This window comes from Sus scrofa, chromosome 8, assembly GCF_000003025.6.
Source record: "Sus scrofa isolate TJ Tabasco breed Duroc chromosome 8, Sscrofa11.1, whole genome shotgun sequence".
Lineage (NCBI taxonomy): Eukaryota > Metazoa > Chordata > Mammalia > Artiodactyla > Suidae > Sus > Sus scrofa.
The window spans coordinates 39,173,418-39,198,463 of NC_010450.4; the positions used below are offsets into that span (position 1 = coordinate 39,173,418).

The 25,046-nt window shown below is 43.0% G+C and overlaps 1 protein-coding gene across 4 annotated transcripts in view; it reads left to right on the top strand.

Annotated features, from left to right (window-relative positions):
- The window catches only part of SPATA18 (spermatogenesis associated 18), a 43,217-nt gene that overhangs the window by 10,417 nt on the left and 7,754 nt on the right, over positions 1-25,046 (top strand). Inside the window, exons 2-10 of one of the 4 annotated variants that reach the window (XR_002346352.1) lie at positions 3,323-3,428; positions 3,572-3,687; positions 5,797-5,909; positions 11,634-11,729; positions 13,268-13,507; positions 15,847-16,189; positions 18,659-18,817; positions 19,679-19,854; positions 23,874-24,047. Coding sequence is in view for 3 of the 4 variants with exons in the window: in NM_001177915.1 (NP_001171386.1) it covers positions 3,323-3,428; positions 3,572-3,687; positions 5,797-5,909; positions 11,634-11,729; positions 13,268-13,507; positions 15,847-16,189; positions 18,659-18,817; positions 19,679-19,854; positions 23,874-23,997 (1,473 nt within the window). In the remaining variant the exon portion in view is untranslated. 4 annotated transcript variants of the gene reach the window in all.

Here is a 25,046-nt window from a genome sequence, read left to right on the forward strand (position 1 = left end):
CGTCGTGGCTCAGTGGTTAACGAATTCGACTAGGAACCACAAGGTTGCGGGTTCGATCCCTGGCCTTGCTCAGTGGGTTAGGGGTCCGGTGTTGCCGTGAGCTGTGGTGTAGGTTGCAGATGCGGCTCAGATCCTGTGTTGCTGTGGCTCTGGCGTAGGCCAGTGGCTACAGCTCAGATTGGACCCCTAGCCTGGGAATCTCCATATGCTTCGGGAGCAGCCCAAGACATGGCAAAAAGACAAAAAAAAAAAAGAAAAAACCCTAGTCAAAACCAAACCAAACCAAAATGAAAAAACACATTATCTTTTTAGGAGAAGGGGATAGAAGGATAAGACAGAAAAAGAAATGGTTGCCACAAAAAGAAATGCTTTGACAGAGCTAGTTGTCAGGTACTATTTCCCTGGAAACTAAACCAACAGCTCCGCCTCTGTTACAATGTGTCCCTTCCACACAGACTGCTTACCGGGCCTCCAGGGGCCTCCAGGACCGGTCTTGCCAGCCTCTCCAGCCACCTGTCTGCTGCCACATGAACCCACTTCTGGTTCAAGGTTGCCAGACTCGTTCCTGACTCCTGCCATCAGGCCTTTGCCCTTTTGCTGTCCCCACAGCCCGGCCTGCTCTTTCTCTGTGCTCTGCATCTGGGGCTTTGTGCCAATGTCTCCTCCTCAGAGAGGCTTCCCTGATTGCCCTCCTCATTCACTCTTTGTCACATCATTCAAACCCAACTCGTATCCATGAATGTGCGGGTTTGATCCCTGGCCTCGCTCAGTGGATTAAAGATCCAGCGTTGCTGTGAGCTGCTCTGTAAGCTGCAGATGTAGCTTGGATTCATGTGGCTGTGGCTGTGGCATAGGCCAGCGGCTGCAGCTCCAATTCGACCGCTAGCCTGGACATTTTCATATGCCTCGGGTCTTTTTTGTCTAAAAAGACCAAAAAAAAAAAAAAAAAAAAAAAAGAGAAAGAGAAAAAGGAATTAAAAGAGCATGGGCTCTGAAACCAGGTCTTAGTTCTGCCATTTTACTAGCTAAGTAACCTTGCTCATGTTATTTGACCCTTTCTGCGACTTGGTTTCCTTATATGAAGACAGGAATGGGGACAATGGCCCTCCTGTCTCCTTGGGTACGATTGTGTGGATTAACTGAGTTCATGTTTATAAAGCATTAACAGTGCCTTGCACTTAAGGGGTAGGTAATAAAGCCAAAGTGTGTGAATCATCTTATTTTCATTCATTCATTCAATACATATGGAGTTTAAATATGCAAAGACTATCAAATGCAGGGCCGATAATGCAATAGTGAACGTCCAGGCAGAGCCTCTGCCCACAAGACCTGACTGTGTGTCTGAACCATTACCTTGTTGACACAGATATGCATTTTACTTGCAAACTTCTACCTAGAGGGCATCTAAACCTTTCCTTGTCTTTCCATTTTCTATGACCCACTTCCTGCCTTGCGATTTCTAGTGCCCAGGAGCCACTCGTTGCTGGTGCCTGATTATGGCTTGAGGTTACACATAAATTTCTGCCTTTTTACACCCTCACAATTTGCTGCTTGTAGTTGTGTTCGTTCTTTTAGAGTTAGAATCAATGAGACCTTTTTCTTTCTTTCTTTTTTTTTTTTTGCTTTTTAGGGCTGCATCCATGGCATAATGGAGGTTCCCAGGCTAGGGGTCGAATCAGAGCTGTAGCTGCTGGCCTGCACCACAGCCACAGCAATGCAGGATCTGAGCCGAGTCTTTGACCTGCACCATAGCTCATGGCCCTGCTGGATCCTTAACCCACTGAGTGAGGCCAAGGATCAAACCCGCAACCTCATGGTTCCTATTGGGATTCACTTCCACTGCGCCACAACGGGAACTCCTCAGCAAGAGGAGGAAATGGTGAAAGGTCACCAAAGAGACAGCAAAAATGGAAAAATAGTTGAAATGTCTACCTCTTGGCTTCTTCTGGGGACAGACTTGCCCCAAGTCTGCCTAATTTCTTCTCACCCAGCTTTCACTTCGTTTTGGAGCCTTCCCTAACCTTCCAAGACAATGGGCTCCGGAATAGGTTTGTGCTCAGCCCTGTAATAAGACATTATTCCACTACAGGGTAATTGTCTGCTCTCCTGTCTTCCCTGCTGGTCTGTGTTGCCTATGGGCTAGGCTAGCTTTCTCATCTTATTCTCCACTGTACCTTTCACCCAGTGGTACATTCTTACTGTTAACAAATAGTGCTCTTGCTGCATATGTTGAACTTAGGTAGAGAATAAGAACCAATAAAGCGGGTTAATTGGGAGGCAGTGATTTGTATTGTGTTACAAAAGGTCTATTTACTTTGTTTTTTTGCTTTTTAGGGCCGAACCCATGGCATTTGGAGGTTCCCAGGCTAAGGGTCATCAAATTGGAGTTACAGCTGGGATTCAGCCTAAACCACACACAGCCACATCAATGCCAGATCTGAGCCTCATCTGCAACCTATACCACAGCTCACAGCAACGCTGGAGCCTTACCCAATGAGCGAGTTGAGGGATCAAACCCACAACCTCATGGTTCCTAGTCAGATTCGTTTCCACTTTGCCAGAACAGGAACCCCAAAGGTCTATTTACTTTATACAGGATTTTTTTTTTTTTTTTTGCTGGATTCCATTGATTAGGGAGTTGAAGCTATTGCTATAAAAGCGACTCCCAAATTTCAGTGGTTTAATGTCCACAAAAAAAAAAAACACCACTTTTTTCCATTATGTCACAGTTCAGTTAGCAGCCTTCTAAATCCTGTGGCTCAGAGTTCCCGCTTTGGCACAGTGGGTTAAGAATTTGACTACAGTTGCTCAAGGTCACTGCAGAGGTGCAAGGTCAATTCCCAGGGCAGTGGGTTAAAGGAGCTGGCACTTGCTGCAGCCTGCAGTGTAGGTCACAGCTGTGGTTCAGATTCAACCCCAGGTCCAGAAACTTCCACATGCCACTGTACAGCCATAAAAAATAAATAAATCCTATGGCTCCACCATCCCTTATGTCCTTGGAGGGTCTTCTGCTGCACCCTCTGCATTTGGTAGATGGGGAGAAAGAGAGAAGAAAATCACTCAAGACAGTCACCCATCACTTCCCATCCCGTGGATCAGAACTGGGTTACATGGCCACACCAACTGCTAGGAAAGCTGGGGAAAGTGGTCTAGCTGGGTGCCCGGGTAGAGGGGGAAATGTGTTTTGATGAGCACATGGCAGTCTCTGCCCCAGGAGCATACTGGAGCCTGGTGGCCCTTGTGAAAAGTGAGGTGCCTGTCCACCTGCAGTGGGTCCCATAGTCAAGAAGTTGCACTGATGTCTGCTGATCTGGCTTTGCAGAACAACTCATGTGATCAAAATCTAAATTATTGCCTGGAACTCATCGAACAAGTTGCCAAAGTGCAGGGACAGCTCTTTGGGATCCTCACTACAGCAGCCCAGGAAGGTGAGAAATGACCCTTGTACCCTTCCTCCCCTGCCCCCAGCTCTCCCTTCTTTGCTGTCTGTCCTCTATCGCCTCTCTGTGCTCTCTGGATGAGCTGGTGTGGTTGGGTTTCTCTCACTGACCTGATTTGTACATTCTTCTAGGAGGGCATTATGATGGTGTGGAAACAATCAAATCACGCCTTTTGCCTTGGCTGGAGGCCTCCTTTACTGCCGCTTCCCTGGGGAAACCTGTCGACAGCAAGATCCCCTCTCTACAGGTAGGGATGCTAAAGGATCCTCCCTGGCTTTTGACAGGTAGGGATGCTAAAGTCTTATGGTACCTGATGGGGAACCTCTGGGAACTCAAATGTATGTTAAGATATGGTTTTCACCTAGTGAAGGGCTCAACTCTTCTTAGGGAATTGGACACAGGTATACAAGGTGAGTTTCTATGTTACAGCAATCTGCGGCATTGATGGGTTGAATTTTCTCTTAAGACAGATCAGCATCAAAATCTCAGCCTTGAGAGTTCCCATCGTGACGCAGTGGTTAATGAATCCGACTAGGAACAATGAAGTCACGGGTTTGATCCCTGGCCTTGCTCAGTGGGTTAAGGATCCAGCGTTGCCGTGAGCTGTGGTGTAGGTTGCAGACGCAGCTCGATTCCTGGGTTGCTGTGGCTGTGGCATAGGCCGGCGGCTATAGCTCCAATTTGACCCCTAGCCTGGGAACCTCCATATGCCCTGGGAGCGGCCCTAGAAAAGGCAAAAAGACAAAAAAATTAAAAAAAAAAATCTCAGCCTTGCATATGTACTGGTGACTTTAAGCAAATCAGTGAGCCTCTGCTTCCTCAGCTATGCAAAGGGCCTGGCGATGGTCTGCATCTCAGATATTGCTGGGCCCCCACCTGGGCATTAAATAGTAACTTTTAAATGACAAGTTAGTCACTCAGACAGGGTCTCATGAGGGTTGGGGGGTCAGAAGGGAATGAGATCATTAGCTGGGGGAAATGTCAATATTCTGAAAGAGTAGAACTAATTGGAAACTTCCAAGATAAGAAAACTCAATTCTGGCAGACTGATCAAGAGTGTCACAATTGGGGGTTGATATTGCTGGTTTCCATGGGACAGTGGCAGTGTTTCAACAGTTGAAGACCAGACTGGAAAGAGAATGCAGACTTTGCTTAAGGCACTGGAATCACTATGTATGGATAAGCAAAACACTGCTAACCTGGATTTTAAATGTTTATATGGATTTACATAAATTTGTTTTAAGAACTGAACCACTTAGAGCAGGCTGTTCTAAGCAAGAGGGTCTTCTGAGGTCGTGGCTGAAAGAGTCCTGCTTAGAGAGACTGGACAGAATTCTAGCACCTTCTGAAGTCCTGGATAGGTTGGTTGTCCAACCTGTTAGGTCTACGGTTTCCTCATTTGCTAGATAGGAACAATGCTTTGCTGACCTAATGGGGTCATTGTGGAGGTCAAATGTGATAAGCATATGAAATAATTTATATGCAGTAAGTGTTCTGTAGACATCATAGTCATTACATTTTTTTTTTTTAAACATGGGTATCTCTCTCTCTCTTTTTTGGTCTTTTTAAGGCTGCACCTGTGGCCAATGGAAATTCCTGGGCTAGGGGTCAAATCGAAGCTGCAGCTTGGGCCTACGCCATAGCAACGCTGGATCCAAGCTGCCATATTCAACCTATGCTGCAGCCTGCAGCAATGCTGGATCCTTAACCCACCCATTGAGGTGGGGATCAAACCTGTATCCTCAAGGACACTGTGTCATGTTCTTAACCTGCTGAGCCACAATGGGAATTCCTACATGGGGATTTTTGTATGCGTCTTAGATTTTTACCCTCATGGGTGCTATTTTGGGCATAAAGATGTAGGATGATGGGAGTTCCCTGGTGGTCTAGTGGTTAGGACTTGGCACTTTCACTGCTGTACCCTGGGTTCAATCCCTGGTCTGGGAACTTACCATTGTCAAGATTTGACCAAAAAAAGAAAAAAAGATGTATGATATTTCAAGGTCTTTTAAAGAAATCTGAGATATTTACCTGCAGCAAAAACCATAGGTTGATTAATTTTGAGAAATGGCTCTATAACCATGCAACTCATACCCCTATTGAGATAGAAAACATTTCCTTCACTTCTGAGCATTCCCTTGTGCCACTTTCCAGTCCCTCACTCCACCCTCAGGGCAACCACTCTTCTGATTTTTATCACCCTAGGTTAATTTTGCCCACATGGGAACTTCACAAAAAGGCAACCACACATTACATGCCCTTCTCTGCTTGACGTCTTTTGCCCAGCGTAATATTTTTGCAGCATGTTCATATGGTTTCATGTATTCAGACCGTTTTGATTTATGTTTTGTTCCAGGACACGTTTGATAAGGAGAGACAAAAAGAGTCTGTTATTCGGGATCGGAACATACATCAACTAGATGCTGATTTGAACACAACTCGTAATCAACTCAACCAGGTTCAAGACGAGTAAGAGGAATGCAAGTTACCTCCTTCCCCAAAGAACTGCTTGTTCTTAACCTAGTTTTTAAAGTTAGAAAGGAGAATGATGATGGCTCATGTGAAATGTAGACATTTGCAAATAAGTAATATGATTGTGTGTGCGTGTGTGTGCACGTGTGTGACAGAGAGAGAGGGAGAGAGTTGGGCGTCAGTGTCTTTGAATATGGAGACAGGATTTCTCTATTATGTTGTGATCCCATCCCTGGGGCTCCTTCCTCTCCATAGGCCCACTATCAGTCCATATTTATCAAAGAGGAAGATTGTTACATGAAATTCTATCTTTGGGGAGGAAAATAAGAAAAGATGCAGAAGGGGAGGAGTTAAAGAGGGTGAAAAATCAGGCAAAGAGAAAAAGTAAGAGAAAGAAAGCAAAAGTAAGATGATGAAGCAGGCTGCATCTCTGTCAGTTGTACTGATTTAAGGGTTCGATCCCTGGCCTCGCTCAGTGGGTTAAGGATCCGGCATTGCCATGAGCTGTGGTGTAAGTCGTAGACATGGCTCGGATCCTGTGTTGCTGTGGCTGTGGTGTAGGCTGGTGGCTACAGCTCCGATTAGACCCCTAGCCTGGGAACCTCCATATGCCGCAGGTCCACCCCCCTCCCCAGAGAAAAATAAAAAAATAAAAATATATTTTAAAAAAGTTAAGCAATATCAGGCAGTGACAGATCTCAGATGTATGGTGTGTGCAAAGCCAGGATAGCAAGCTCAAGGAATCGCTGTAAAGAAAAGTGCAACTTTGGGTTGGTACTTGAGGCAGATAGACCAAAGTGATGCAACAGCTTTCCACATATCTAATAAAAAATCCATCAGTAAGGTGTTTCTCCTATGGCAGCACTGCTCCATGGCTGATGCTAGAAGACAGCAAGGGATTCTTTTATTCACTAGTTAAGGCTTGTGGTAGAGCAGGGTGTGGCTTTCTGCCTTGTTCTCTGATGAGATTTCCTTTAAGGAAAATCTCTCTATTGATTGGTCTGGAGTCCCCATTGTGGCTCAGCAGGTTAAGAACCCCTGACATAGTGTTCGTGAGGATGTGGGTTTGATCCCTGGCCTCTCTCAGTGGGTTAAGGATCTGGCGTTGCTGTGGCTGTGGCATATGGCAACAGCTGCAGCTCTGATTTGACTCCTAGCCTGAGAATGTCCATGTGCTGCAAGTGCAGCCCTAAAAAGCAAAGCAAAGCAAAGCAAAGCAAAGCAAAGCAAAGCAAAGCAAAGCAAAGCAAAGCAAAGCAAAGCAAAGCAAAGCAAAGATTTAGTTTTGCTTGATTATAAAAGTAATACACATTTCCTTCTCAAATACATATAGCACATTAAAGTATAAAGGTGAAAATCATCTGTTATTTCATGCCTGTTAAGATTTTGGCATATTTCACTCCAGACATGTTTCCCTGTATGTGCTTGCTCATGTGCCCGCACACGTGCACGCACACTTACCCATTCATTTTTTTTTTTTCCAATCGGAATCATTGTCAATGCAGTTTTATAGTGGCAGCAGTCAAAATTTACAAATGTAATGTGCAAAAAGCATAATACCTCTGAATTTCGATGTCTTATTGCAATCAATATAAGTTGATTTGCAGGGGGCTAAGGAGGAGACTTAAATCTGCCACTTCTTTTCTGGTTTATCCGTAGTGCTTTTTGTGTAAATAGTCAGTTCATTCCAAGTTCAGACTTCTGTTAAAGGCTGGCTGCCCTCTCAGGCTCTCCCTGCCCTCCTCCTTCCTTAGACGGGGGCCCAGGGGTGGAGGGATGCTTTGCGTGCTCTCCTGGTGCTGCAGGAGAGGGGCTTTTGGTCTGGAATGGCCCTCTGGCTTCTTGCTGCCTTGGTTCTGCGTGGGCACTGGAGTCTTGGGCTGATGGCACTGAGCTATGGCTTATCTGGTTAGATTTCCATTTGCTCTGGTTGTGAGACAAGCTTTGCGACTTTGCTGGTTCTCGACTCCAACCAGCACCCGTAGGAGCCAGGAACTCCCACCCCCCTCGCTTGTCACTATGGCTGAGTAGTTACCCATCAGATGAGCCATGGACCAAAGACTGTGTACCCTTAAAAAAAAAATTGTTTAAATTTCAAATACAGAAAATTTGCAAGAATCGTACTAAGAATATAAGAATAGGACTAAGAATACCCATATACCGTTTCCTAGGCCTTTTGCCCTGTCTGCTTTATCATTTGCATGTGTACTCTGCCTATCTGTATACACACTCCCCCACCCTCATCCCATCCCCATTTGAAACTTGCACACAGGAAGATGCTTGTTGCTTTTCCATGAATGTCCTGCCTTTTTTTTTTTTTTTTTTTTTTGTCTTTTTACGGCCACACCCACGGCATATGGAGGTTCCCAGGCTAGGGGTCTAGTCGGAGCTACAGCTGCCGGCCTACACCACAGCCACAGCAATGCCAGATCCAAGCCACATCTGGAAGCTAAACCACAGCTCACGGCAATGCAGGATCCTTAACCCACTGATCAAGGCCGGGAATAGAACCCACGTCCTCTTGGATACCAGTCCAATTCATTAACTGCTGAGCCATGATAAGAACACCCCTACTTTTAAAAAATTATTTTTATTTTTGCTTTTTATTAGAGTTGATTTACATGTTTTGGTTTGTTTTTAAACCACATGTGGTTCATAGTCTATTTTTTTAAGGCATCAGAAAAGAGAGACTGCTCCCCACGTTCTGAGGTAGCCAGCTCTCTCCTCCGCTACTCTGCCTGCCTGTCTCTAAATCCAGGTTCCCACCTACTGTAGAATGAATCGCACACCCAAAGGGGTCCGCATGTCTAACTTCATGGAGACCAATTTGGTTGCGACTCAGTTCCAGAGGTGCAAATTCCAAAACAATGCCGAAACGGGGCCAGATCTGCCCAGGTTTGACAAACCCCAGACAAGGGAAGGACCGCTGGATTTTGTGCCTGGATTCTGGTTAGAAATCTTTCCTGTCCTCATTTCCTATATCCGATCTGTTAGAACATCCAGGGGAAGCCACCTGCTAAATGTTTCCCGCTTCTATTCTACCATTGCACCCCTTCAAGCCTCTGTTACCTCTCGCCTCAAACAGTTGCCTTCTAACTGGCTTCCCATGTCCATTCTTCTTCTACTACACCCCATTTTTCACATGGCAAATGTCGATACATTTTTATTGCAGTAAGTGACACACTCCCCAACTCCCAGTTTAAAAGCTGTTAGTTGCTTCCTTTTGTATTTAGAAAAATGTTCTCAGTTCCTTCCCAGGGCTCTCCCAGCACTGTGTGCTCTGACCCGACCTCTCCCTCCACCCTCATCTCATGCCACGCTCCCCTCACCCAGTCTCCCAACTACTTGTCATCTCAACGCCTTTGCTTGTGCTCTTTTCAGAAAAACAGACACCTTCTGCTGGCTCTTTGCTTGGCTGGCTTTCTCTCATCCTTCACGTCTCAGCTTAAATGACTTTCTCAGAGTGTGTGACCGCTGTACATTGAACAGCCTTTCCTCTCCCCCTCCTATAATTCTCCTTCACAATAATCTAAGAATAGCATGTACTACAGGGTGGCATTTTGAAAAATTTGTCTGCATGTTTATGATCCACTAGATTTGGAAGCTCCCAAGGGTTACTGTCCTGTATTGCTGTTTTTTCTTTCCTTTCCTTTCCTTTTCTTTTCTTTTCTTTTCTTTTCTTTTCTTTTCTTTTCTTTTCTTTTCTTTTCTTTTCTTTTTCTTTTTCTTTTTTGTCTTTTTAGGGCTGCATACTAGGCATATGGAGGTTCCGGGCTAGGGATCTAATCAGAGCTGTAGCCGCTGGCACCACAGCCATAGCAACATCAGATCTGAGCCGCATCTGCAACCTACACCACAGTTCATGGCAATGTTGGATCCTTTTAACCCGTTGAGCAAGGTCAGGGATCGACCTGACCTCGTGGATGCTGGTTAGATTCGTTTCTGCTGAGCCACAACAGGAACTCCTGTATCGCAGTTCTGACACTTGTATATTCAGCCCCCAGCATAATGCCTGTCATACAGTAGATTCTCAATAGCTTGTTCAATGAATGAATACATCCATGACAAAAAAATAAATGGCATATGTTAGCCTGCTTAAGACAATGCTTGTCACATGAATGTACCCCCTTTTCTTCTATGGGTATATCATCTAAGGGGGTCAAATTAGCATATATATATTTGCTTGTATATATATGCATTTATACGGGTATGCCATCTCTTTGGAGGAAAAAGAAGATTACTCTTCATACTCTTCTTCTCTCCTTGGTCTATTTTATTTTTCTTTAATTTTTTTTAATTGACGTGTAATTGGTTTACAACATTGTTCTTGGTCTGTTTTCTCTCCTTTTAGTTTTCCACAGTTTTCTCTTGAGAAAATGTTCATTTTCCTATATGTACTTTAAAAAGTCTGTAACATATTCACATTTAAATTAAATCTCCGCAAGTTCCTTTCAAACTCCAGCATCCCTATTGTAAAGTTATTGCTGCTTTGGTTTTATTTTAGACTTTAGATATTTCATTCATTCATTCATTCAGGTTTTTTTTGCTGTTGTTAGAAAAGTCTACTATATGACAGGTACTATTTTAGGTCCTGGAGGTAAAGAGATGAATAAAAGAAAATCCTTGCCCTCAATTAGTCCACAGTGTGTTTGTAATGAGATTATAAATGTGAACTAGTGTTGGAGGAACTCAGGAGAAAGAGAAACAAACGCTGAGAGTCTGCTGTGGCCTTTGGAGTGGTACCCATTGATTGAGTGGGCTTTTGTTAGAGAAGAGGCTGAAATAGAATTTGGGGAAAGTCACACCACATCCTATATTGTTTCACTGGGATCTGTGGGGACTTGATAGGGAGCCTGTTGGCCCATTGTTTCTCAGTCTGCCTCACTGTATAGGGGAGGCTAGTATTTGACCTTCTTCCACCCAAATATGAGGAGGAAGACTGGTGTGAATTTGGATAGTGCTGCAATCTCTTAGCCTCAGAGCTACTATGATGAAAAAGGCTTGATATCCCAGGGATGTAGGGTCAGAGAGGTCCAGAGACCTTGACCAACCCATCGTCTCTCACTGCACCAGGACAACTTCATTGAGAACCATTGGTCTTCATCCAATGGCATCCATCACATTCTCATTTCTTTTAAACTTAGATAGACCTAAAGAAATAGGATGACTCATTATGATTTGCTTATAATGAGGAGAGATCTAGAAAGTAACAATGACCAAGTTAGGCTGAAAACTCAGAAAATCATGCCCAATTAATGGTGGAAGTCAGAGGCATAGAGGTCAAGTATAATGCTGGAGGACTTCCTTTATAAGGTGGGAAAATGGCTTTGTTATATTTAGTATTTAGCAAATATTTTTATTTTATTAAATCTGGGGATTGGGTGTAATTAGAGCAGAAGAATTAGGAGGGTGATAGGAAGGAATTGAACAAGTTTCTTTGTCCTTTCCATTGTAGTATCACTAATTGTAACACAGTCTTTTAGGGGCAGTAGCTCTGTAATTTTTCTGTGTTTGACATTGAGAAAAGATGCTAGCATGTTTTTACATACCAGCGCGCCATAATTGTAATATCATCTGATTGAATGCAGATGTCTTATAATTTGATCTTGTCTATGTTGAATTTATATCATATGGCAAAAATTTCGAAGAGAACCTATGCCTTGATTTAGAAAGTCTGCCAATTTTGGAAAATCTGTCTTTAGTTATTGATTTCTCTTACAGTCTGGCTGAAACTGAAAAGACTCTTGAAGAAACCAAGAACAGATCGGCCATATCCCTTTTGGCTGCAGAGGAGGAAATAAATCAGCTAAGAAAGCAGTAAGAAAAAAAAAGACAGGATTATTGCAGGCGGCTGCTGAATCTTTTTCTGATTAACTTTTTGGGTTCTCCATTAAAATACGAAAGTATCTGTCTAGAATCAAAGAGGAAAGGCAGCAATATTTTTTATTAATGTTTCATATATTATTTTTACTACAGAACTGTACCTATATGCTATAGAAAATCTTAAAAGTACCACATAGTAGAAAGGAACCTAAAACCTCTCATAATTCCCGAGCTGCATTTGATATTTCTTCCAATTAGTACATTAAAAATAAAGACAACAAAATAGAAGAATACAATTTTGGACCCCATTATTTTCATTTAACATTATTTTTTACTCTTACTAAGAGAAAAAATAAAGCAGAGCTTAGTTTTTAAATAGGTACATCATATTTCCTCATTTAGGCATTTCCCTAATATTGAATGATTGATGCCAATTTTCATCATTGGAAATAACATCATGATCATTTTTGCAGCAAATCTTAGTTTAGATTTTAGATCATTCTCTAAAGATAAATTTCTAAAAGGGGAAAATAAACACTGATTTTTCAAAGTTATGTATATTTTTTAATCCTAACTTTGATTTTTCCCCCTAAAAGAGCAAATGGGAGTTGTAGTAAAAAATATATAAATTTTATTGCCTTTAAACATGTTCCAATTGTTCTGATGTCTTCAGGAACACCCGTACGTTTTAGCTTGGAGGGCTTGTCTATTTTCCATTTCTTACTCCCTTTTAATCATCATTTTAATCTTTTATTTCCTACTTCATATAGCGTCTCAACTTCTTTGATAATATTACCAAACAATTCCGTGTAGCACCAATTCTGTTCTTTACTGATTCTAGGGCAGCTTTTAATCCTGCTGTTGCACGTTTTGGCTTTTCTCCATCCTTCTTAATCTTACTCCTTCCCTTTTCTCCTTACACCATTATCATTTTCTTCACAGCGTGTTCTCTTATGACTTTTGCTCTCTTTCATGGTGGCCACGGCCCTCATTTATGTGAATAAGGATGCCAATTTTAGTTCTAAAGCTTTGCTTATTTCCACAGTACATTATTTTCATAGGGCCACACTTCTGCTTCCTATTGTGGATGTTATTTAACTTCCGCTATAGTCCCCCTGCCCCCCCCACCCCAGTCCATCTGTTCAGAGAATCCAAGAGCTAGTCAGACTAGATTATATCTTTGACCAGTTTCTGGACTAGGTTTTGGAGGTCACATGCTTCCAGCGTTTTGCGCAGTGAAGCAGTCCAGCGAGGCACAGAATGACTCTGCTTTGGCTAGAGAATGTGCATAGCTACGTTTTCGTCAGGAGGCTCTTCCCCGTCAAGCTGCAGGCAGGAAGTCGCGCCCCAACCCTGGCAGTTCTGCTCTTTGTCAATCTGTGCCTGTTCCTATGTATTTGCCTCCGAGTTTTCCAATGCAATAATGATACACTAAGTAGAGCAGCCTTGTTAAGTCCACCAGTTGCTGTTTATTACCTTTCCTCCATCGCTTCTCCCTCTTTTTTCTTTCCAACATTTTTTTTTCTGTTCAGGCTTAAATGTCTTCAAGCCCAGGAGGAATCCCGCCACAGACCCCCAGAGCATAGGAGCTCAGAGAAGCGGGGCTCGGAGCGTAGGAGAGTGGAGCCGCGGGGCGTGGACAGGTGCGGCGCAGACAGGTGCGGCACAGCCCAGCGGAAAGCGGAAGAAATATGCGATTATGAGAAACAGCTCCGAACGCTGAAGGATGAGATAGCTGTTCTTTCTGCTGAAAAATCTGTGCTCCAAGGAAGGTCTGACCAATTCTCACGGATCTTTTCACTTAAGCTCCTTTTGTTGAGTTCGAGACTAAAAGCCTGGTTTGGGCGGGGGGTGTGGGGGGTGTGGCGGGGGGGGGTGAGTAAAATAGCATCTGGAGCCCAAACCCCAAGAATATGGAAAGCTTTTAATTGTGGAGGGATTTTTTTCTAACCGCAGCTTTCCAGAGAGAAAACACCTCCTGGAGTGACAATACTTGGGCACAAATTTCAGGCTGAGGCTTAAGGAATGAACCTGGAACGTGCAAAGGAAAGTTCTTTGGCTTGATACAGATTTGAGTGCCTTTTGTTCAAAAGGTGGTACCCATGTTGAAAGCCTGTTCTGTGATAGGAGGGTCCTTTTCTATGAATTCTCTCTCTGGGATGACCGACTGTCATTTTACTATAGGGCTTTTTGTTTTTATAACTCACATTGTTTGATGGGGTGTGTAGATAAGGAAATATGAAATTTCCTTCACTGATGATCAGATCATTCAGACAGTGTTAGAGGACATGCTTCTTCTTCTTCTTCTTTTTTTTTTTTTTTTTTTTTTTTGCCTTTTTGCCATTTCTTGGGCCGCTCCCGTGGCATATGGAGGTTCCCAGGCTAGGGGTCCAATCGGAGATGTAGTTGCAGGCCTATGCCAGAACCAAAGCAACACCAGATCCGAGCCGTGTCTTCGACCTACACCACAGCTCATGGCAACACCGGATCCTTGACCCACTGAGCAAGGCCAGGGATCGAACCTGCAACCTCATGGTTCCTAGTCCAGATTCGTTAACCACTGAGCCACGATGGGAACAGGACATGCTTCTTTTTGGAGTCTCTGCATTTTCCTCGTTCTTTCTCATACCTCCCCAGCCCCACAGGCTGTCAAAGCCACCCCTACCCCGGTCTCTGTTCCCTTAACTGTCACTTTAGTCTTTCACTTTGGGGAATCACTCCATCAGTGTTGTGTGGGTGCCAGCTTGTACTGGCTCCTAGGAACCGATTAAGTGCATTTCTACCTAATTCCAAGTTCCCTGACTGCAGGTTGAGAGTTTGAAGTTGGCTGAGGGGTGGGGGTGGGAGTATTTGTTGCACCATGGAAATTGGCAAACACTATAAATAAGGGCTTTCTTTTTTCCTTTCCACCTTGAGAGAGTCTTCTTTGCACTACCTTTTACCCCACAGTTTCTTCTACACAACTTCCTTTTTTGGTGGCCCATCCCCTTTGAGTTAGCTAGTCTGATAATTAGCTGTGTACTTGGTAGCAGTGTACGTTTCACTGATAGAGTGCCTTTCTTTCTTTCTTTCTTTCCTTCCTTCCTTCCATCCTTCCTTCCTTCCTTCCTTCCTTCCTTCCTTCCTTCCTTCCTTCCTTCCTTCTTTCTTTCTTTCTTTCTTTCTTTCTTTCTTTCTTTCTTTCTTTCTTTCTTTCTTTCTTTCTTTCTTTCTTTCTTTCTTTCTTTCTTTCTTGTCTTTTCTACGGCCATACCAGTGGCATATGGAGGTTCCCAGGCTAGGGGTCTAATCGAAGCGGCAGCTGCCAGCCTGCACCACAGCCACAGCAACGCAGGGTCCGAACTATGTCTGTGACCTACACCACAGCTCAGGGCAATGCCGGATCCTTAACCCACTGATCACGAGGCCAGGGATCAAACTTGAAACCTCATGGTTCCTAGTCGGATTCGTTAACCACTGAGCCACGACGGGAACTCCTGATACAGTGCTTTTCAATTCATGAAGTGCTTCCACATGTCTCAGCTCATTTGATCTTCCATCCCCCACCACTATCCTGAAAAAGTGCAAAAATGATGTAAGTGAAAATGGAGAAATGGGAGAGGAGAAAGGATTGCAAATGGTCCCATTGCTGTGGAAGGAGAGCACAGATTTTCTTTCTCATTGTTCAATCAGCGTTCATCCCATTTTATACCATAAAGCTCAGTGATGTGTTAGTAACCCAAGATTAGGGTGAGAAATACTGAAAATCTGACTTCTTTAACTCTGGCTCTTCCTAGCTCTGTTACTCTAGGATGGCCCTCTTTAGCTTCTCTGAGCCTCAACTTACCCATCTGTAAAATGGCTAACAATCAATGCCGACCTTACCCGGCTGCTTGAAGGATAAATTGATTGTGCTGAGAGAAAGTGTGTTATAAATTCTAATGCACCAGGCAAATAGTACTGTTTCTCATTTGTGGTCCTATTTGAGGCCTCGTGGAGATATAGCGCCTCTCAGGGGGAGCTGCTCCCTGCTCTCATGGTTTCCGGTTTATGGGGGGGAGAAGAGGAAGAGTCTCAGAAAAGACAGAAGGGGCTCAGAGTGCTTCCCTGCTTGATTCTTGCTCACCTACAGGTCCACCAGGAGCCGGTCTCCTAGCCCTGCCTCTTGCAGCCGCAGCCGCAGCCACAGCCACAGCCGCAGCCGCAGCCACAGCCACAGCCGCAGCGGCAGCCACAGTCGCAGTCACAGTCGCAATCACAGCCGCAGCCGGTCCGCCAGCCCCTCCACCGCGGTCTCCAGGGTCCGGAGCCCGTCCCCGAATCGCGCCAAACTGTCCAGCGTGGCGCGCAAGGCTGCCCTGCTGTCCCGGTTCAGCGATGCCTACTCCCAGGCCCGCCTGGATGCGCAGTGCCTGCTGCGGCGCTGCATCGACAAAGCCGAGACCGTGCAGCGGATCATCTACATCGCTACGGTGGTACGTGGGCCTCGCACCCGTGCACCGCCGCGGGCGGGCAGCCCTTGGGTACACCCAGCAGGGTGGCTCCAAAGGGCTGTAGGGCCTGAAGTCCCCGAAGGAGGGCGGGCTTTCCATCCATTCTCTTCTTCCTCTCCTCCTCCGTCCCTCCCTCCCTTCTTCCCTTCCATTACAGATACTTAGGATGAATCATTTTTCACACTCGGTAACTATTCATATATGTTAATATTTACATTGACTCTGCATTTGTTGAAGTCCCCATAAATGCAGGGGCTGTCTCAAATGGGTATACACGAAATTGATTAGCACTGAATCTCCTAATGTGAGGTACATTAGATAGATAGCCACACAGTGGATAGATTATTGCTAAGCTATCATTTGACTGGTTACCTTCCATTCTTAAAAAAACCAAGAGGTTTGGATTGTGTTAACCCATGCTTATTTAACTAAGAGTAGTTACTGAAACTGCTAACATACCAGCTGATTGAGTGTAGCAAACTTTTGAAAGGGCTGTTATAGAATCTTCAATTTCCAAGCAAATGCATTTGTTCTATGAGTACCATACTGAGATATTAAGAGTCTGTCATGAGAACAGCTAAATATTAAAAAACAAAACAGGGAGTTCCCATTGTGGCTCAGCAGTTTAAGAACCCGACTAGTAGCTATGAAGATGCAGGTTTGATCCCTAGCCTAGTTCACTGGCCTCGTTCACTGGATTAAGGATCTGGCATTGCCACAAGCTGTAGATGCTATGCGTTGCTGTGGCATAGGCCAGCAGCTGCAGCCCCGATTTAACCCCTAGCCTGGGAACTTCCATATGCCATGAGTGCGGCCCTAAAAAGAAAACCAAACCAAAACAAAACATTGGTGTGACAGCAGAATTATCAGAATCTACTGGACTTTTTCCTATATTTGTTCATTTATATATAGCTCAGCAAATTATGACCCTTGGACCGTATCTGGCCTTGGCCTATATTTCTAAGAGAAGTATCATCTAAGAGTTAAAATATAAGAATCGTTTCGAATTTTAAAGAGTTGTAGAGGGGAGTTCCCATCATGGTGCAGCGGAAATGAATCCGACTAGGAACCATGAGGTTGCAGGTTCGATCCCTGGCCTCACTCAGTGGGTTAAGGATCCGGCGTTGCCATGAGCTGTGGTGTAGGTCGAAGAATCGGCTCAGATCTGGTGTTGCTGTGGCTCTGGCGTAGGCTGGCAGCAACAGCTCCGATTAGACCCCTAGCCTGGGAACCTCCATGTGCCGTGGGTGTGGCCCTGAAACGCCAAAAAAAAAAAAAAGGTTGTAGAAAAAAAAGTGACAGACCCACAAAGCCTAAAAGATTTAATATTTGGCTTTTTACCGAAAGAAGCTTGCCAACCCCTGATTTATATAATTATATAATTTATATAATTGACTCACTTAACTGAGTTGGCTAAAGTTTTGTAATTGTAGAGGTCGTATCTTTCATGCATAACTGAATTTTTCCCACACCCACTACATCACAGGCATTTAGTAAATATTTGTTGAACTAATATATGCCAGGAAACATACCAGACACTCAATATGTGTCTATGTATGACAAAAACACTAGATTGATAATTTTCTCATTTCTCGGCCAGTAATATGATAGTGCTGTGGGATCATAGCATCAACTAGCATATTTCAAGTACTTATGTAACCATGGGGGATTTATTTTCCAGAATGCCTGCACTGTCCTGCTTCTTAGAATCATGATTACCAGAGCAGTGGTCAACAGTCTTAAAATTAGTGAATATGGATAATCATATATGTATTTATGTACTTTCTGAAATTAATTCATTAATTAATCCTTTTAGGGCCACACCCACGGCATATGGATGTTCCCAGGCAAGGGGTCCAATCAGAGCTGTAGCCACTGGCTTGTGCCACAACCACAGCAACGCAGGATCCTTAACCCACTGATTGAGGTCAGGGATTGAACCTGCATCCTCATGGATGCTAGTCAGATTCATTCATGGCTGAGCCATGATGGGAGCTCCAACTTTCCAAAATTTAGATATGCGTTTTCTCCTGGGTTAAAAACAGTTTTGAGGAGTGCTCGTCATGGCTCAGTGGTTAATGAATCCGACTAGGAACCATGGAGTTGCCGGTTCGATCCCTGGCCTTGCTCAGTGGGTTAAGGATCCAGCGTTGCTGTGAGCTGTGGTGCAGGTTGCAGATGTGGCTTGGATCTGGTGTTGCTGTGGCTGTGGCATAGGCCAGCAGCTACAGCTCCGATTAGACCCCCAGCCTGGGAACCTCCATATGCAGCAGGAGCAGCCCTAGAAAAGGCAAAACAAACAAACAAACAAAACAGTTTTATTGTTGGGTTTAGTTATCAGAAGATCAATATGATATGGAATTTTGGATGGGCACACTTTCTTCATCCTTGCTTTGGACCACTTTACCATTCTCCTTCCACCAAATAAATCTGCTGTCCTTTTGTGTGCAGGAGGCATTCCATGTAGCCAAAATGGCATTCAGACATTTCAAGATCCGAGTGAGGAAATCATTGACACCGTCTTACGCGGGGTCAAATGACTTTGAAGATGCTGTCTTGGATTATATCATTTGTCATCTTGATCTATATGATTCCCAGAGCAGTGTTAACGTAAGTGTTTCATCCTTTATCGGGACCGGTTTGCTGCTGCTCTTGTTTACGTTGAATACTGATGAGTCAGAAATCCACCCAGTGCTTAATATTGCTTCTTTATAATGGAAGATCAGAAATGAACAGCATCTAATACACTTTGTAGAAGCAGTCATTATTGGCTGTTTCTTCCTTGGACATTTTATGGGGAAAAATATTTTGAGCTTTCTAGCTATTTTCTTTAGACAAGGCTTTAAGATTGGAAGGTTGAATACCAGCCATAGTGCTTAAGAGCAAGATTTTGGGTAAGTCGGGTATGGATTTGCATTCTAGCTCTACCATTTACTAGCTGTGTGACCTTGCACATTTATTTAACCTCTCTGTGCTTTAGTTTTCTAATCTTTAAATGGAAGCATATCCGTCATGACCCCACAGAGTTCACGAGAGAATTCAATGAAAGGAAGCAGTTAATTTGCTTAGCGAAAAGAGTTGGCATGAAGTAAACTCTAAACAAAAGCAAGCTATTATAATTGTTACTGTTATAGATTATGAACAAGTCAGAGTTGTGTTGGTGATCATGTAACTTGTCCAGAATAGAAAAATAAGGAAATAATAATTAAAAGCCACTAAAGATTTTTTTTCTTTCTTTCTTTTTCTTTTTCTTTTTTTTGGAGACTCCTTGGCCTTCATATGTCATTTGTCCCCGTCACCTTTCCTGTTTCTCTTTTAATGTCTTTCTTCTTTGAGCACACATACTTCTTCTCTAGTTAGTTTTCATGCACATGCTGCTTTCCCACTTCCCATCAGTCAGAACGTCTTTAGGATTTCAATGTGTCTTGTCAAAGGTTGATAACAAGGTGATGCCATCTTTTTGTTTTGCAGGATGTGATCCGAGCCATGAATGTCAATCCCAAGATTTCATTCCCTCCTGAAGTTGACTTTTGCCTCCTCAGTAACTTCATCCAGGAGATATGTTGCATTGCCTTTGCAATGCAGACACTAGACCCACCCCTAGATATTGCATTTGGGGCCGATGGAGAAATTTTTAATGATTGCAAGTAAGAGACATAGGAGCAGAAGCCAAGGGATTCTTTAGAAATAAATGATCTTGTCTCTATTCCCCAGGAACAGTTTAGAGAAAAGAACTCTGGGTAGGGAAGTCAACAGACACTACCTAATTTCCAGGCCCTGCCTCGCACTTCTCTGTACTGCAGGGCAGGGCCCTCTTCTGGGGTCATTTTCCTTCTCAGTCAGAGGTGCTGTTATGATTTCCACTGAACATATTAGTCTTGGGGAGAATTAATGAACACCTGGAGTCTGTTTGGAATATTTTTTTAAAAAAGTGCTATATAAATACAAATGCGTATCACTTTTTATTGTTTAAATTTTTTATTGAGATATAATATAACATTATATTAGTTTCAGATGTACAACCTAATGATTCTATATTTATATATATTGTGTAATGATTACCAGTAAAGTCTAGTTAACATCTGTCACCATGCATAATAATAATAATAATAATATTTTGGTAACTATGTATGGAGATCTTTTAAGGTCTATTCTCTAAGCAACTTTCAAAGGTACAATACAGTATTATTCACTATATTGTTAACAATTCTACCTCTGCATGGCTTATTTAATTTATAACCGGAAGTGTGTACCTTTTGACCTCCCTACCTCATCTTGCCCACCCCCCACCTCTGGCAACCAGTCATCTGTTTTCTGTATCTAGGACCTTGGCTTTTGTGTGTTTGTCTGTTTTAGATCCCACCTATAAGTGAGATCATTATGGTGTATGTCTTTCTCTGTCTTACGTAATAATGCTCTCAAAATGCAGCCATGCTGTCTCAACTGGCAAGAGTTCATTCTCTTTTTTAATAGCTAACCAGTATCCCACTGTATATGTATAACCACAACTTCTTTAACCGTTTATCCATCAGTGGACACTTAGGCATCCATCCTGGCTCTTAAAATAATGCTGAACACAGGAGTGCATATATCTTTTCAAATGAGTGTTTAGTTTTCTTTAGATAAATATCTAGAAGTAGAATTGCTGATTCATACGGTAATTCTCTTTTCAAGTTTTTAAGAGCCCTCTATGAGCTTTGTTATGGTTACACCAATTTACATTCCCACTGACAGTGCCCAAGGGTTCTTTTTTCTGCACATCCTCACCAACACTTGTTATTTCTTTATTTTATTTTATTTTTTTTATTTTCCCACTGTACAGCAAGGGGATCAAGTTATCCTTACATGTATACATTACATTTTTTCCCCCACCCTTTGTTCTGTTGCAACATGAGTATCTAGACATAGTTCTCAATGCTACTCAGCAGGATCTCCTTGTAAATCTATTCCAAGTTGTGTCTGATAAGCCCAAGCTCCCGATTCTTCCCACTCCCTCCCTCTCCCATCAGGCAGCCACAAGTCTGTTTTCCAAGTCCATAATTTTCTTTTCTGTGGAGATGTTCATTTGTGCTGGTTATTAGATTCCAGTTATAAACACTTGTTATTTCTTGTCTTCTAATAGGTGTGAGGTGCTATCTCACGGCAATTTTGATTTGAATTTCTCTGATGATTAGTGATGTTGAGCATCTTTTCATGCATCTGTTGGCCTTCTGTGTATCTCTTGTGGAAATGTGTCTATTTAGATCCTCTGCTCACTTTTTAATTGGATTTTTTGTCTGCTTATTGTTTTTGACTGCATTATTGAGGTCAGGTTTCTCGAAGTATGGTGTATGGATCATTTGCATCAGAATTACTGAAGGTATTTATTAAAAATGCAGATTCCTGGATCACATGATAATTTATTCAGTAGGTCTGGATGCAGCTCAGAATCTGCACTTTAATAGGCATCCAGGTGTTCTTTAAGCAAAGTAACATTTGAGAATGACCACCACAAACTCTTATCTAGGCCCATTAGATTTCGAACTGACTTTTACATGGTAAACATTTCCTTTACACATTCGAAGAAATTTAATTGAGAACATTTTACTGAAATTTTATGAGATCTTAAGATACAGCTGGAGATAATCTGGCAAGAGGCCAAGCTAGTGGCTAAGAACAGGAGATCTGGTGTCAAGCCGCCTGGGTGCAAATTCTGGCTCCACCACTAACTAGCTGCATAATCTTGGGCATGTTACTTATTTTTTCTCTTCCTCATTTTCTTCTCTGTCAAGTGGGGGAAATAATAATAGCTATTTCTTAGGACTGTAAAATGTTAGTTGAGATCATTTGGATAAAGTACTTAGAGTGCTACCTGGCGTATAGTGGCCGATCAGGAAATGTTAGCTCTGGGTCTTTGTTCAGGCTGCAGAGTAATGGGTTGATGGTGGCCTAGGATCTCTGCAGGCTTGCTGACACCGGAGACCATAGACCTTTCTATTGCTTATGAAAATCACTACAATGGCATTTCCAATTGCCTTGCAGTGTGTCATCTTTTCTTGCTATTGCCATGTTTCCAGTTTCTTTCAGATTGCTGCTGTCACTGCACCCAGCATGTGTTCACTCATTGAAGATTGGGATCTTGGAACAGTACGCTGCAGTAGGATCTTTTTAATTCTGTTACAGAACACATTCCCTTCATCCCTCTTCTTTTATTCCCCTTTCCTTTAGAGGATGCTTAGAGCCGCTCGGAAATACTCATCCATTTGAGTTTATGGAAGCTGCACATTTCACGGACTTCTGGTGGGCCTGGTGTGTACATATCTTTAATCAGAGGTAACATGCAACCTCTTGGGACACTCTGGCCTGTACTTCTGGATGGCTGTGAGCTCAAACTAGAGTTCCTAATAATGATTGGATTTATTTGGTACTCTAGGATTTTACAGAACAAGTCTAATCCTTTTTTTTTTTTTTTTTTTTTTTCCTTTTTCTGACCCTGGCAGCCTTTCACACATTTGAAATCAATTACTTAAATCCTTTCCTGGCCTCATGGCTTCAGATTTTTTTTCCACAAGAAGGGGATTTTGAGACTTTTTTTTTTTGGCCATACCCATGGCATGGGGAGGTTCCCAGGCTGGGGGTGAAACCTGTGCCAGAGTTGCAACCTGCCCCACAGCTATGGCAATGCCAGATCCTCACTACTGTGTCACATGGGAACTTTAAGAGACTTCTCTTAACAAATAGGTTGGTTTCCTTGCCCTGTGTTCCATGTTTATCTGAGTATTGCTTCTTAAGAGTGTCCACAAAGAATGTAATCCCCCAGTTTGAACTGACCAGCCTAGAGAGACTAACACTCTTTCCATTTTTATTCTCTTTATTAATTCAGCTAATTTGTAGTGACATTTCTTTTCTTTTTTCCCCCAGCCATATAACATTGTTGACTCCTTTTGAGTTCAGCCAAAACCTGTTCTTCTTACCTACTTGTGTTGCGATTAAGCCAATTATCACCTCTATCTGTGCAGTTAAATGCTCTTTAGACTCAATTGCAGGACCTTGTGTGTATCCACATTGAATTGTTTCTTAGTAGCTGTAGCTGATTATAGCCCAGCCTCTTGAGCTGTTTTGATACTGTCATCTGTATTTTTTTTTTTCTACCCACTCCCCCTTTGGACATTTTTTCCTGTATTTCACAGGAGCCATTGATGGATGTGTTGACTTATCCCAGGATAGAGAGTGAGCCCTTGCTTCTTGGTTCTCACTGAACCATTTGTTATCCACTTTAGATACAACTGTTGAACCAATGTGTAGTCCACCTGCTTAAGTGGATCAGTCATGTACCTATAGTTCTCTTATTTTGTCTACAAAAATAGCATGAGAAATCTTGTAGATCGCCTGTGAGGCTACAGGTGTTCTCCATCTCTGGCATTTCTCTAAATTACGACTCTTATAATCCTGAGAAAAAAAGGAACAAGATTAGTCTGACATATTTGTTCTTAGTGAGTCCATGTTGGATCCTCATTATCCCTGGTTCCTATGCTAGGAGCCTACAACCATTTCTTTAATAACAGAATCAGGGTCCATATTTATCTAGATCTGAGCAGAATAAAAGATGAGAATTTATACTGGTGTCCCTCCCAGTTAGATTACCCAAAGGCTTAACTTCTCTCTTGTTCTTTTGTGTTTAAAATAGGTACCGTCGAAGCTATGACTCCGACTTCACAGCTCCCTTGGTGTTTTATCACGTGTGGCCTGCTCTCATGGAGAATGACTGTGTCATTATGAAAGGAGAAGCTGTCACCAGGAGAGGGGCTTTTGTACGGTGGCCTTGCATAGTGACAATTCATCCCAAGTGTTTGATTCACAAGTTCGAGAACATTTATAAACCCAGAGATTCTATAAAGAAATTCATAAAGGGTTGTTGGATAAGATCTCATACAAAGGAGAGGAAGGGGACTGCCTGGGAAAGAACAGATTCTCTTCTTTGACTTGTCCATGAATTTTCTTAATTTCTTGGCAATAATTTCTTTGTTCCTTTTTTAAGACAGAACTAGGCATACTTGCCTGCTCCACCTTAGAAATATTATCCTACTGTAAGGACAAAGCCCTTTGAGCTCACTGAGTGGAGGTCTTCTAGAATTCTAAGCATTTAAAAGTGATCAGTTAACTTTCAGGAAAGAATTGGCCAAATTTTTATGGACAATTCTCCATTTTATGATAAATGTGCCTCATCTTTCTCTCCTTGGTATGATGTATAGGGAGGGGAAGGATAGAGAAAAAAGGGCAAAGAGGAGTTCCCGTGGTGGTGCAGTGGGAACGAATCTGACTAGGAACCATGAGGTTGTGTGTGGGTTCAATCCCTGGCCTTGCTCAGTGGATTAAGGATCCGGTGTTGCTGTGAGCTGTGGTGTAGGTCGTAGACATCTGACGTTGCTGTGGCTGTGACGTGGGCCAGCAGCAACAGCTCCGATTAGACCCCTAGCCTGGGAACCTCTATATGCCGAAGGTGCATCCCTAAAAAAACAAAATACCAAACAAAAACAAAAACAAACAAAAAAGAAGGGCAGAGGAGGTGGGGAGATAGGAGCCATTTAGTTTTGGGAGCCATTTAGTTTCTGTATACATTGGCTAGAGAATGTTTTGAACACATTAAATAATTGGACGGCCTTCAGAATGGAGTCTAAGGTATGCAAGTGTGTGTGTGTGTATGTAGAGGTGGGCGGGGATTAGGTATTGGAACTGCTCGCTATGGGTGCTTGGGTGTTTATTCCATATTATTCCCATTCCAGAGTTTTACCCTGCCCTTCCTAGAAAGAGTTAAGTGAATTCTGCGGAGAAGCTCCTGGGTCCAGAGTAAAGCTACCAT